Below are 12,980 nucleotides of genomic sequence, written 5' to 3' on the forward strand. Positions count from 1 at the left end.
GCTCTTCGAATATTTTTTAAGCCAGACTGTCTGTCCTGGGCCTTCTATAGCTCAGCTCCTCTGAATTATGCTTGTTTGTCACTTTTTGATAAGACCCTAAAAGAAGCCAAATAACACAATATTCTTCCAAAGAAAAGAAAAGAAAAAAAGATTAAAAGCAAGATAGCATCCCAGATTTATATAAACTAAAACTTATGATTAATTGAATACCTTCAGAAGATATAATCAGTAACTGGTATTTTGATCAATCAAAATAGTCAACTAATGAGATGTGTTGCCCTACGCAACTAAGGTTGGAGTGGCTTGAACTCACAAACTATGAGATCATGACCTGAGCTGAGGTCAGTTGCTTAACCGACTCAGCCGCCCAGGTACCCCTATCCTTGGGTTTTAAGCTTACAAGGAACATATTGGCTCAGGCCCTAAATAACCTGGAATAGGTAGATAGAACTTTAGAGGTCATGGCAGTTAAATTCACTTGGACCATATTATTAGAGATATTTTATGTGGGGCACCTGGGTTGCTCAGTTGGTTGAGCGTCCAGCTTCAGCTCAGGTTATGATCTAGCAGTTTGTGGATTCAAGCCCCGCATCAGGCTCTGTGCTGACAGCTCAGAGCCTGGAGCCTGCTTCAGATACTGTGCCTCCTCTTTCTGCCCCTCCCCTGCTTGCACTCGGTCTCTCTCTGTCTCTCAAAAATAAATAAACATTAAAAAAAAAGATATTTTATGTAATTTTGCATGTCATAGAATTGTATGTTAAATGTTTGTAAAACAGGGAAAACGTTATATTTTTCTTTTGAGAGGTCCATCTATTAGTATACATGCTGCCCCCACATATAGAATAAATATGGCATTTTTCACATGAAGAATAAATGGCAGTTTGTATTTTTAAATTCTATAAATATAGATATATTTATAAATTCTAGGCTAAGAATTTTAAACAAAATCATCCTTAGATTATTAAGTAGGCCCATTCACACTTCACTAAATCTAGATGTCAGTTTAATAATTCACATGAATAAAAACCAATAAACTTTAACATAATTCAGATGCTTATGAAATAGCTATTATTTGTCAGCTTGTTCAAATATCAAACCTAGTATTAACTGAAATAAGCTAGTAGTTATGTATTGTGTCACTAAAACTTCATGGTAATATTCTCACAAGAATTCAAATGAACTCTCCCATATTTATGCATTTTTAACATGAGTTTATTGTAGACTTTAGCATATGTATTGGCCTCCTAGGATGGCTATACCAAATGACCACAAACTGGGGAGCTTTAAAATAACAGAAATGTATTGCTCACAGTTTTGAAGACCAAGGTCCAGAATTAAAGAGTCTGCAGAGTTGGTTCCTTCTTGGGGAGTCAGAGGGAAAATCTGTTTCATGCCGCTCTTCTAGCTTCTGGTGATTGCTGACAATTCTTGCAGATCTTGGTGAATAGATATGTCAGTCCAATCTCTGCCTATATCTCCATTCTCCCTGTGTGTTCTGTCTGCATGTTCCATCCTCTTCTAATAAAGACATCAGTCCTCTTCTTATAACGACCACTTGAATCCAGTATGACCTCATCTTAATTTACATCTTATACATTAGGATGTGTTACTTGGATACTGTTTCCAAATAAGATCACACTCTGAATTTCTGGCTGGACATGAATTTTGGGGAATTGGGGGATGGGACTCTTTAACTCAGTACTATATATGTGTGTGTGTGTGTATATATATATATATATATATATATATATAAAACAAATGCATCTTTGTGTATATATACATGTTTATGTATATATATATAACAAATGCATGCATATTTTATATATGTGTGTTTTTTCCTTGGCAATATATTTTAAGATAAGTGTGTTATTGTTAACTAGGCAAAAATGAAACCTTGGGAAGCAAAAGATCTCTTTCCTCAATATTTTTAACATGCTAGCCAGAGTAAAGGAAACATTAAAATAGAGTTTCTATAACCAAAAATCTCATGTTGGAATTTAAAAGTATGTAATAAGCAGCCTTGCCTCTATTAACTAGGAAATTCTTGCAGTTAAGAAACATTTTGATAAATAACCCTACTTATCTTCTAGTTATAATTTGCATGCATTTGTTACTATTGTTTGCTGTGTATTTAATCATCGTCTGGAGTAAAGCTGATTCAGTTACCTAACAATGACAAGTGATGTTAGCCCAACTCTCCTTTTTAAAATGCTTTATTACCCTCTCTAGTCTTGGATGTGAACATTTCTTGGTCACATACCTGCAACCTACCACAGATTATAAATTTATAATGCCCTACTATGAGGAGACTAGCCCTACCATTGTTAGTGACACCAGCGGTAAGGAATTAACAGTTTCTTAAGCATTGTAATACCCCTTCATTGACGTCACCGAAAGTGGGGATGATCTTCTAACTGACATCATTTAGAAAGAACACTAAAGAAATAATAGTGATGTGCTAGGTTTACACAGTGAACATTTTGAAGTAGAAATTATAGGTTAGGTAATTCAGCAGCATTTACCTCAACCAGGAACACACACTGTGTATTAATACGAAGATGTTTATTAATACAATGATTATAAAGAACATTAGCTGTCCTTTAATTTTCAGTGATTTTAAACAAAATCACCTCCCAAGAATACTGATCCTTTGATGTTTCTGGTCCCTGAGCACCTCTCCTAATAATTTATGCGCAGTGCTAAAATGAATACCTGATGTTGCTAAAAACAACTACTCTGTGTTCTTCTTTCATTTGTGTTGTATTGACAAAGACGATTACATTCCCCATAAACTTAACCACTTTTCTGTTCTAACTGATACTTTGAAAGAAGATAAATTTAACAAGACTCTATTGTGATGATATGAAAGAAGATAAATTTAACAAGAAACTATTGTGATGATACAGTACTCTCTTTTATATTGTGTATTTCTACTTCCGTGCTATCATCTACCTATGGGTAACCTATTTTACTTTTTATTTGTTGAACGTTACTCAAATTCTCAAACTCATTGCTAGACTACAAAGTACTTATGGGTTAGATTCTGGTCTGCTGTCATCTAAATTCTTCAACGATGGTAAGGAAGTTCGGGACAATTTTATGTAACACCAACAAGAACAAGAACAATTGCTGGAAGAATGATGAACACAACGGAAAAAGGTAGCATGCAAGCTGTTAAAGAATTTTTTTAAAAAAGCAGGGTCTGGAAAGAGCCTACAACATTTTAGTTCCTCTTTTATTACAGTTCCAAAATCATACTTAACAAATTGATGTTAACAAAAAGAAAGAACCGCTAAGTCATGGCTTTTATCGTAAAGCGGAGTGAGGGTAGGGCTGTTTGGTGCTATGTAGTACGAAATTCATTTCAATTGTTCTCTTTTTCTAGAATTAATGCTTATAACTTTCACTGAGTTGAGCATCATTTGTGGTCCTCTCCCATTCTCAACTGACCTGATTTATAACATAGGTTTGGCATTAGAGTAGTGTGGTTTGATTTTCTTGTAATGTTAATACGTATGGAGGATCTCCTAGGTCTTCTAAGCACCAGCGAAACAACAAACAAGGGACAAGGCTTCTGTCCTTATGAAGCCCACGTTCTACCAGGAGAGAGATGATTTAACAAAAACAAAACAAATAAGGAAGCAAGATAACATCAGATAAATGCTCTGGAAAAGCGAATGGGCAATATAATTTTGATTTTGGTGAGAGTGAAAGTGGTTGAATACTTCAGCTGGGGATTTGGGGAAGTGGCATTTGCGCTAGAACCTAAATGAAGAAAGGAAACCAGTAATGCAAGGATCTAGGTATCCCAGGTTCCTGCAGTCATTCATCTGTAAAATAAGGCATATGGCTGCTTTGGTTATGAAATGTGTAAATTAATAAAGAGCAGAGAGTACTGACCCAGTAAGCCTGTGAGGCCATCCTCTGTAGATGTGTCTTTAAGACATCAAAGCCTAAAGCAGGGTTAGCTTTTAATCTTGTTAACAGCAAAATGAGTTACCAAGTTGCCTCATCAATGTGAGATAAAATTTATTCTCTTATCTCTACATGTTATTTTACAAGTGAATCCATCCCTTTGGATTGCTCTATACCTGAGGATCTATAAAAATGATTATTGTCACTCCCCACTTACTTACCTCTATATTAGCAAGGTAAATAGTACAGTAATGTTTCGATGGCCACATCCACATTTAATGTATCTGAAGGCTTAGTCCAGCATTAACATAATACTCTGCATTTTAAGATATTTTAAAATCAGCAATTTAAACAGAAGTCCCCCAGAGGCTGTGGTCTTGTCTTGTCAATGCCACTAGTTTGGTTACCCAGCTAATTCCATCAGAGTCATTGAACCAAGTGTTAGTGTGTGTGAAGAGTCTATGAGTCAGTTGCCAGCACAAAATTCTTCCTGACATGGGAAGGCAGATGATCTCAACTTTTCAGTGCATACAGCACAAATTTCTAGTTGAATGGTTCTTGACAATAGTGTCCTCTGAAACATAATGCCTGGCGAGGAGCCAACGATTATGCCACCATACAAATCACTGTGTATCTGACGCCAGAATGCCTCTGTGCAATGGTAGCAACAAGAGTTCTCAGTCCTGGTGTTCCACAAGATGTTATATTGGCTCCTTTATTCTTTATCAGACCCTGGAATTAAAGATTTTATTTAGACAGTTTTTAGGAAATGAATGGTGGAGGGAGATGAAAAGGGAAGAGAGGAGGTTGTAGTGTACTTTAAGAAGAGCTTTACTGTTTTACAATACCCATTAGGACAAAATCGGCTTATGTTGGAAGCCTAGTTTTATTAACTGTTTAATAGATATTTTCACTTTGAATCTCTTGTTTAATTATAGAACTAAAATAGCTTAGTTCAAACTGTTAGCTAATGATCCATATATCATTTTAGTAATTGCTAGCTTCTTTCAGAAATGCATTAATTTTGTAAGAATTATAGACTTTCGAGTGTAAAAACATGGGGAGTTTTTTAAGATTAATACATTAGAACATTTACAATTTGTTTCAAGTGTTACTTTACTGTACCATATTAGAAACCTAAAATTACCAAAATATTCTTAAGATACTATGATCCTTCATTTTAATTTTCATTTAACTGTATTTTTTGGATTAAAAGTAGATAGATCATACTCTATGAATGCAGTTGGTAATGTAAATGAAATCTAAGTTATGCAGTGTTCTATTCAAAAGGAATTATGCACTGGTTAAAATATTTAGCTAAATTTCATTTCCCACTATGAAATTGTCTACTGATTTTAAATACCATTTTTTTTTCTGGAAATAACTCTTTAGAACATTTTCACATTAAGTAGATCTAAGCATCTTATTTGATAGGAATAGTAATTGCCCAAGACGAAGGAACACATAAAACCCCAAATGCTACTCATAACAAGCAATATACAGCAACACTAAAAAACATTTTTTTTCCACGAAGCCAAAGTCACCAGTGTTTCTTCTTTTTGGCTGGTTTTACACTTAGTAAAATATTTTCTTTTCTTAAAAGCTAGATATAGGCATTAGCCAATTATAAAAACCGTGTCTCTTTTAAACATTGGTAGCAATTCAAAAAGAAAAGAAAAAGATAATTGAAAAGGTTTCTTGTGGTTTGAAAATGGCTTCCAAATATTCATTAAACATTTAAGTGAGTAAATTTGTAGAATATGTTTCTGACATTGGCACTGGTTCTGTGGTATTTCTCTGATCAGATGGAAGTGCTGTGTGTTATGCAGAGTGCATTCAGTTCATTCATGCATAAACAATATCATTTTCATAAATTAAAACCTCCCCTGCAGAAGGAACATCTGTGCCTGCCTTTGAATAAAAGATGGTGGCATGTGAGTTACTCCTTGACTGACTGAAAGAATCCTTATGTTTTAGAATGAAGTTATATAGGAAAAATTGAAGGGAAAAAAACCCAGCTTACAGTCCGAATTTCTACCTTACATACAAATATGTGTATATATATATATATATATATATCCACAGTATAGATTTCCTTGCTTGTCGTCTTAAGAGCTGGGATCTTTAAAATGCATTCTCTAACTATTTCTTCTGTTTACTAAGGCAACAGATTTTGGTTTGCATGAAGATGTATAATTTTAATTATAGGTGAAACTGAGCTGCTGAATAGATCACATCAGATCTGAATGTTCACTTCATGGTCTCCTAGGCTGGAAGGCTGACAATGTTCAGATATCGTATCAGTATTATGTCTCATAAAGTAAGAACAGTGAGAGCAATCCTAGAAGCAACAGCTTGATTTCAAAATAACAACTCTGATTCACTTGGAATGAGATTATTGCATCTTGGATAAAGTTGAGACTAACTTAAAAGTATTTCTGTCATGTGATGAAGGCTGATGGAAAACATGTTAAAATGATATATTTTAAATTGAACTCAAACATTTTTTAATGTTGAAATATTCCTTACTGCTACTGTCACAGCTTGACATAGCCCCATTGGCAATGTTATTAGTATGGCTAATTGTTCCCGTCCATTAGATTACTCACATTTTTCTGGAGCAGTTTGCTAAATGAGGTCAGCTTTCTGGAACCCCTAAATCACCAATGAGAAGGAGATTAAAGGAACAAGCTTGGGAAGAGAGGTAGTCATCCAATGTGGCATCCGAATCAGAGGAGGAACAATGGAGTTACTAATGACAGTAATCAGAGCACCATGGTAGAGCCAGGGCACAAGTGCCAAAACGTTATTCCCTAGGAAGCATTCCTGTCAGTCAGTACATCCAGAGGAAGAGAAATGCCAAACTTTTTTTTTTTTTTTTTTTAGTGGACTTAACAATGGACAGAGTCATCTGTAAGTTTTTCCACTGAGTTGTATTTAGTGTTCCAAAAAAGGGAAGGGACACAATTGTATCATCCTATAATATATTATACTACAAATAGTATGTTCTTGAACACAAATAACTTACTATCATTTTCCCCTGGAAAAAAAAAAATTTGAAATAATGAACAAGATGTTCATTAAAAAATTACAAAGTGCCACTTCTTCTTGGATTCTTTAAATTAATTAAATCATTTCCTCCTGGCATTTTCTAAAGGTATTTAACTTTCTCTTGGGTTATTACTGGTTTGCAACCCAGTACTATACTGCATGCTGCTATTGTATAGTGCTGGTTTGCAAAGTGCAATGGTACTGTGATAGTACTGATTTTCAATTCAGTTCAGGAAAATATACAGATAATAAAGCACTAAGAAAATGGTAAAGTTTTCTTATGTATTTTTAAATATATAGACAAACTAAGTTAGGGCGCTTGTTTGCGTCTCCTTGTAATAATTAACTAAATACCCCTTTTTAAAAAATAGGAAAAATCATAATACAATCATTTAAAAGAATAAAACCCAAAAAGCTAAAAGTGAAGATACTTAAAACAAAGAAAAATGAAAACCCAACTGTTTGTCTCTCCACCCCACCCCCCAGCCTCATATTCCATGTAATGAAATATGAGTTGGTTCTTTCATTATCTACAAAAGCTGGTGACTCCCTAAACAAGATCAACAGACTAGAGACTATGCTAAAGTAAACTTTTATTTTATTCTACAAATAGCATTTAGTTTTAATTCAGTGAATAAAGCATCTATTATGCTTAGGAATTATTTATACTTTAAAAAATCACTTTAAAAAGGAACGCAACAATTGGTCAGATTTTCAATACTAGTTTATTGCAACTGGATGAGTGTTTTCTAAATTGTGCATTACACCATAATATACAGGATTACAAACAAGATTACAGTACAGATCGATTCCAGTGGTACCAGTATCACATCTCAAACAGCACTTATTCTGGACTGCATTTTACATGCAATAGCTATTGTTCTAATTATGAATTAAATGGTTTGAATTTATTTAAGCTACTGTACTAATTGACTACAATAGGTATAAATCCCAACATTAACAACCTGATTAGATTTAGGCTCAGATTTATTACATGAATATATGACAAACCACCATTTGTGTGACTATGTATAAAATCATGCATTTATATTTTCTGGAAACATCAATAGCTTCAGATTCTTTGTAAAATCATGGAATGCAAAGGAGTAAAAGACTAAAAATAAACAGTGCAAATTGTATGTGATAGTCAAGCAGCTTTTGATTTAAAGAAGGGTATGTTGGCATTTGTTTATAATATGTATATACAAGCTTGTGCAAGTAATGTATTGAATTGATATGTTTTGATAGGGACTAAATCTCTTTTTTTTTTCATCCTCTTAAGAGTTGTGGATCTGGTTTTTGTTTTAAGGAGAGGGAAAGACTTTAAAGTGAAATGAATTGCTCAAATTGTGCAATTTTTTTTTTTTTTACAATTAGAGAGGAAAGAAGTGCTAAGGCAACACAATAACTTTCTAAGCACTTTTCTGCTGGTTTAAATTAGTTAAATTATTTTGTATAAATTAGATATAATTCTACCTTTCTGATATGTATAAAAATTGATGAAGCTGCATGGTTTTAAAATAGGAAATCCACATTATAAAAAGTCATTAAAAATTCTGTACAAAATCACAACAAAATAATTCAGCATGGGAAAGGTAACAAGTAGTAAAATGCTGGTTGAAAAATATATATTTATATATATTTTAATTGGCCCGTTACTAGTTTAAAAATTGCATAGATCCTAATTATTGCTTGTGATTTTGTTATCCCGATCAGATAATTAATATGATCTGAAAACAGCTACACCAAATTTGTGGTGTTTTTTTTTTTTAACCATATTACTTTTTTAAAATAGAAGAGCTATAGAAAATAATACATAAGGTGAACAGGAACTTTGATCCCCTGTTTCTTCCAAAGGCAGTAACGACAATAAATACATATATCACTTGAAGCTTGGAGTATTTGCACTTTGCAGCAATAGTACCCAAAGGGCTGCCTTTTGTAAACACCACAGTCACTGTAAGCACAGTGGGTACGTTTCCCGGGGATGGTGAAACTGACGTGCCTCTAATCGTGAAAGATGGCATTGAGCTGGGCACTCATGACTCGCTCATGATGTGAATGGCTATCAAAAGACATGATATTGTCTATAGGGATCTCGCAGCGAGGGGCAGCGGCGCCGGAGAAGATTGATCCGTGGCTTTGGGCCCCTGCCAAGGTCGCTGCAGGATAGTGCATGGTAAAGGCATAATTTTTCTCAAACTCGGCGGACGGTTCGTGTTTGAAAGAGAAGTTGCCATTGATACTGAGCGGCGGGCTGAGGGGTCCGTCAAAGGAAGGGCTGGTGCAATCAGTCAGGGGGCTTTCAAAGAAGGGCTCCAGAGCAGCGCTGTAGGCGTGCGGCGGTGGCTTAACATGGAAGACATGGGAGCTGTCCATGGTACCATAGGGCGGGCTGGGCAGCCCCGGCGACTGGTAAGAGTAGGGGTGCACAGGGAAGGAAGCGCTGGCGGTAGGCAGGTGCGGAGGCATGTCCTGGTTCTGCTCAGGCAGAAAAGTCCGAGGATTAAGCTGCAGGCAGCCGGCAACCAGGTTGGTGGTGGGCTGAGATAAGCCCTTGCAGAGAGTCTGTACGAAGGAGACCAGATCAGGGCTTTTGCCCGAACGCAGGATCTCCGACAGAGCCCAGATGTAGTTCTTGGCCAGGCGCAGCGTCTCGATTTTGGACAGCTTCTGCGTCTTGGAATAGCAGGGCACCACCTTGCGCAGGTTGTCCAGAGCCGCGTTTAGCCCGTGCATGCGGTTCCGCTCCCGGGCGTTGGCCTTCATGCGCCTTAGCTTAAAACGCTCCAGGCGTGCCTTGGTCATCTTCTTCTTTTTGGGGCCCCGTCTCTTGGGCTTTTGATCGTCGTCCTCCTCTTCCTCTTCTTCCTCCTCTTCCAGATCTTCGTCTTCGTCCTCCTCCTCTCCCCCGTTCCTAAGTGAGTCCTCTTCCGCGTTCATGGCTTCGAGGTCGTCCTCCTTCTTGTCTGCCTCGTGCTCCTCGTCCTGAGAACTGAGACATTCGTCTGTCCAGCTGGGAGGACCCTGGGGCTGAGGCTCCCCCATCAGCCCGCTCTCGCTGTAAGATTTGGTCATGTTTCAATTTCCTACATTCAACAGGGGGGGAGAGAGGAACAGAAAGAAAAGGAGAAAAATGCTACATTTACGAACTACCTGTGCCTTCAGCTACCACTCACTACCTAACTTTATAGAAATCCATGTGAAGAGAAGTACCAGCTCATTACAAAATGGATGCCCCTAAGGAAAAGTTAAATGGCTTGTTTTATAATGGCGTGTGTGTGCCCCACTGGCATACAGGAGACAGGGCAGGGCTGGAGGTGGGGGAGAGAGTAAATATATGTGTATGTGCACTCCTGTGTGTATGGTTTCTAATGATTGGCAAAAGTGTGTTTATGGTGATTATGTAGCAGGATGATATGCACGAAAAGGAGCGAACGTTTCACTACTTCATGGTTATCTGCATGAGTTCAAAATCACAATCCACACACAAAAAAATGATGACTTTGAAAATTGCAATTCTGTTTGTTCCCTTCTCTTCCCTGGCTTCTTGGCACTTAGCGATTACAGTTAAGAGACATTACGTAATTTACTCACGGTGGCAGTGATTTTTAAGACGATTATACTAACTGGAGATTGAAGAGCAAATTCATGGGGGAGAAAAAGTAGTTTCCATCAAATTATTTCACCATCAACGAAACATTTGGCAACAAAAGTGGGCAGGGGTCTTGCATGCCACCCTCGCCTTTCTTTTCTCGCCTCCCAACACTACCCCTCTGCTGAATTTCCACCTTGTACAAAAGCACTAGCTATATGGCCAGGGCTGGGGGCACCGCACAGAGCACCCTTCCATGCGCTTGGGATCAGGTGCGGAAGGCTCTTCTCTAATAAACAGCCCATTGAAATAGCCGCCCGCTCTTTATTGGGGCTTTTCAAAGTTCGCCTCAAACCTCTTTTTAAAAGATTGGGTAATTATAATGGTCAGCGATTGGCAATAGTGAAGTTGCCGCTTCTGATAAAGAAAATAAAAAGCCTTTAGTGAGACAACTGAATTTCTGGCTTCTGCAGTGGCTGCTAGGGACTTGGCTGCCTCTGGAGCAGTAACAGGTAGCAGGAGTTGGTTCCTCTCCCTTTCTCCACCTTTTTTCACTTTCTCAACTAAACTATCTCTCAACCCAATTATTTCTCAGGATGTGTGTACCAAGGTATCCGTGTCCCTTTTATGCACTGAAAAAATAACTTGGCACTTCCAATGCGCACAAAATACATGCACACAAAACACATCTGGTAACAAGGGCTTTTCTTTTTTTCTTTTTACTTATTGGAAGAAGTGAGAAAGTGAAGTAGTTATTTGCTTTCAGGACTTTGAAATCACTACTAGCAAATAATCAGAGTTACTGTGCGTTTTTTTTTTTAATTCAAAATAGCTCCTATAATTTCCCTTCAAAACCAAAACACTAACACATTTTTTTTCTTTTTCTTTTCTTTTCTTTCTTTCTTCTTCTTCTTCTTTTTTTTTTTTTTTTTTTAGAAAGCCTGCGGTGGGTATTTGAGTAAGGCAAGTCGAAATGTGTTAGTACTTGCGGGCAATCAAGGGAAGGAATGCCCGCTTCAATACACATACACGCGCTCACAAACGCACACATTCAGAATATGTGTAGGTACATCCGGTCTTCAATTACTGCTTTTCTTCCCAAATAAAAACGAAAGGGTTGTAATTACCTGCAGTTGTTAGTAGGTCCTGAGTGATGGTCTCATAACCCTGGGGCCTCCGGATGCCGTGCCTTCTGCGTGGGGCGAATTCCTCGTGTCCCCGCCGCGCGGGCGCTCAGGTTATATAGCCGGGTTGGTGATGCTGAGCGCAGGCGGGGCCCGGGAGCCGAGCGGCTAGCAGGTCCCTGCGTCCCGCGTCTGCGCACGCGTCCAGGCTGAGCGCTCTCTTCCGCCCGCCCCTTCAGCCTCGCTCCTCTCCCACCCTCCTCCAACTCCGGCTCCCCTCTCCCCCACCCCTACCCCCGCCCCATCTCCTTCCTCCCCGGCATGCGCCATATGGTCTTCCCGGTCCAGCCAGGAGCCGGGAACCACGTGACCTGCCCATTTGTATGCCGCGGAGCGCTCCATTCCGGCCCCTTTGTGGCCAGAAGAAAGTGGCCCATCTGTCGCCAGTTAGAGACTCCGCGGACCTGTTTTTACCCGCAGGAGAGATTAACCCTTTCAGGCGGCAGAAGGGAGAGGGGGCAAGGGGGGGAGGGGAATTGAGGGAAGGGAGCGGGAAAGCTAACGTAGACTGGGTTTAGATCGGAGTGAGTGGCCTGCGTAGGGGCGGAAAGTAGGGCGGAGGTGAAAGAGGCCGAAGCCTGGAGACTGAGGCGCTCAGTGAAGCGTCCTGACTCCGTAGGATGCCGCGCCCAGACATTGGCTTTCTGAGCACCAAGACTTCCTGCCCTCTCTGAGTTGTCCATCTCTTGGTTTCCCCCGCTTGGCAGACTCTTTGCTTATTGGCGCCAAAGGGTGGCTTCTCCTCTTCTCCATCAAACCCTTTAAGAAAACGTACGCCATATAAAAACGGCCTAATCTGTGCACTCGGCTTTGATGCTAGTCCTCTAGCCTCTTTACCTGGATCACTTACTCCCAGCCTCTACAGTACCTGTCACTCTACCTCACCATACATGCAACCTGGCGTGCCCTCACCTTCAGCTGCCTCTGTCCCTGGAGACCCCTCAACACATCAACCTCCCTCCCCACAGAGGTCCTTGTCCTCGGCGCAAGCTAGTCCACGCTCTCAGGCCTTGGCTCCTTTGGCCTTAGAGCTCTCGATGTGAAAGCTGGGGTATTCCTCTGATGCTTGGATTCTGCCTTTTAACCAAGGCCATTGGATTGTTGCAAAGGATGCCCTCATCCGATGCCTCTTGTTCCGTGCCACAGGCTGGCACTCCCCACTCTTAGGCCTGTAAATAGGTACTTGGTTCAGACAAGCCTTTTCAATGGGAGGATGCAATGGGCCTATGTTAAAT

The 12,980-nt window shown here is 39.1% G+C and overlaps 1 protein-coding gene across 1 annotated transcript; it reads right to left on the reverse strand.

The window, feature by feature from the left end:
- Positions 1-7,684: 7,684 nt before the first annotated feature.
- On the reverse strand, positions 7,685-11,748 carry NEUROD1 (neuronal differentiation 1). The gene is made up of 2 exons (XM_030325981.1): positions 11,689-11,748; positions 7,685-10,055 (listed from the first exon to the last, which is right to left on the reverse strand). The coding sequence occupies exon 2, from the start codon at positions 10,042-10,044 to the stop codon at positions 8,974-8,976; it is 1,071 nt and encodes a 356-aa protein (XP_030181841.1). The 5' UTR covers positions 10,045-10,055; positions 11,689-11,748; the 3' UTR covers positions 7,685-8,973.
- Positions 11,749-12,980: the final 1,232 nt, after the last annotated feature.

This window comes from Lynx canadensis, chromosome C1 (genome assembly GCF_007474595.2).
Source record: "Lynx canadensis isolate LIC74 chromosome C1, mLynCan4.pri.v2, whole genome shotgun sequence".
NCBI lineage: Eukaryota > Metazoa > Chordata > Mammalia > Carnivora > Felidae > Lynx > Lynx canadensis.

What these genes read in the sequence shown, in the direction of transcription:
- NEUROD1 (XM_030325981.1), bottom strand. Translation starts at nt 10,044, where the DNA reads ATGACCAAATCTTACAGCGAGAGCGGGCTGATGGGGGAGCCTCAGCCC.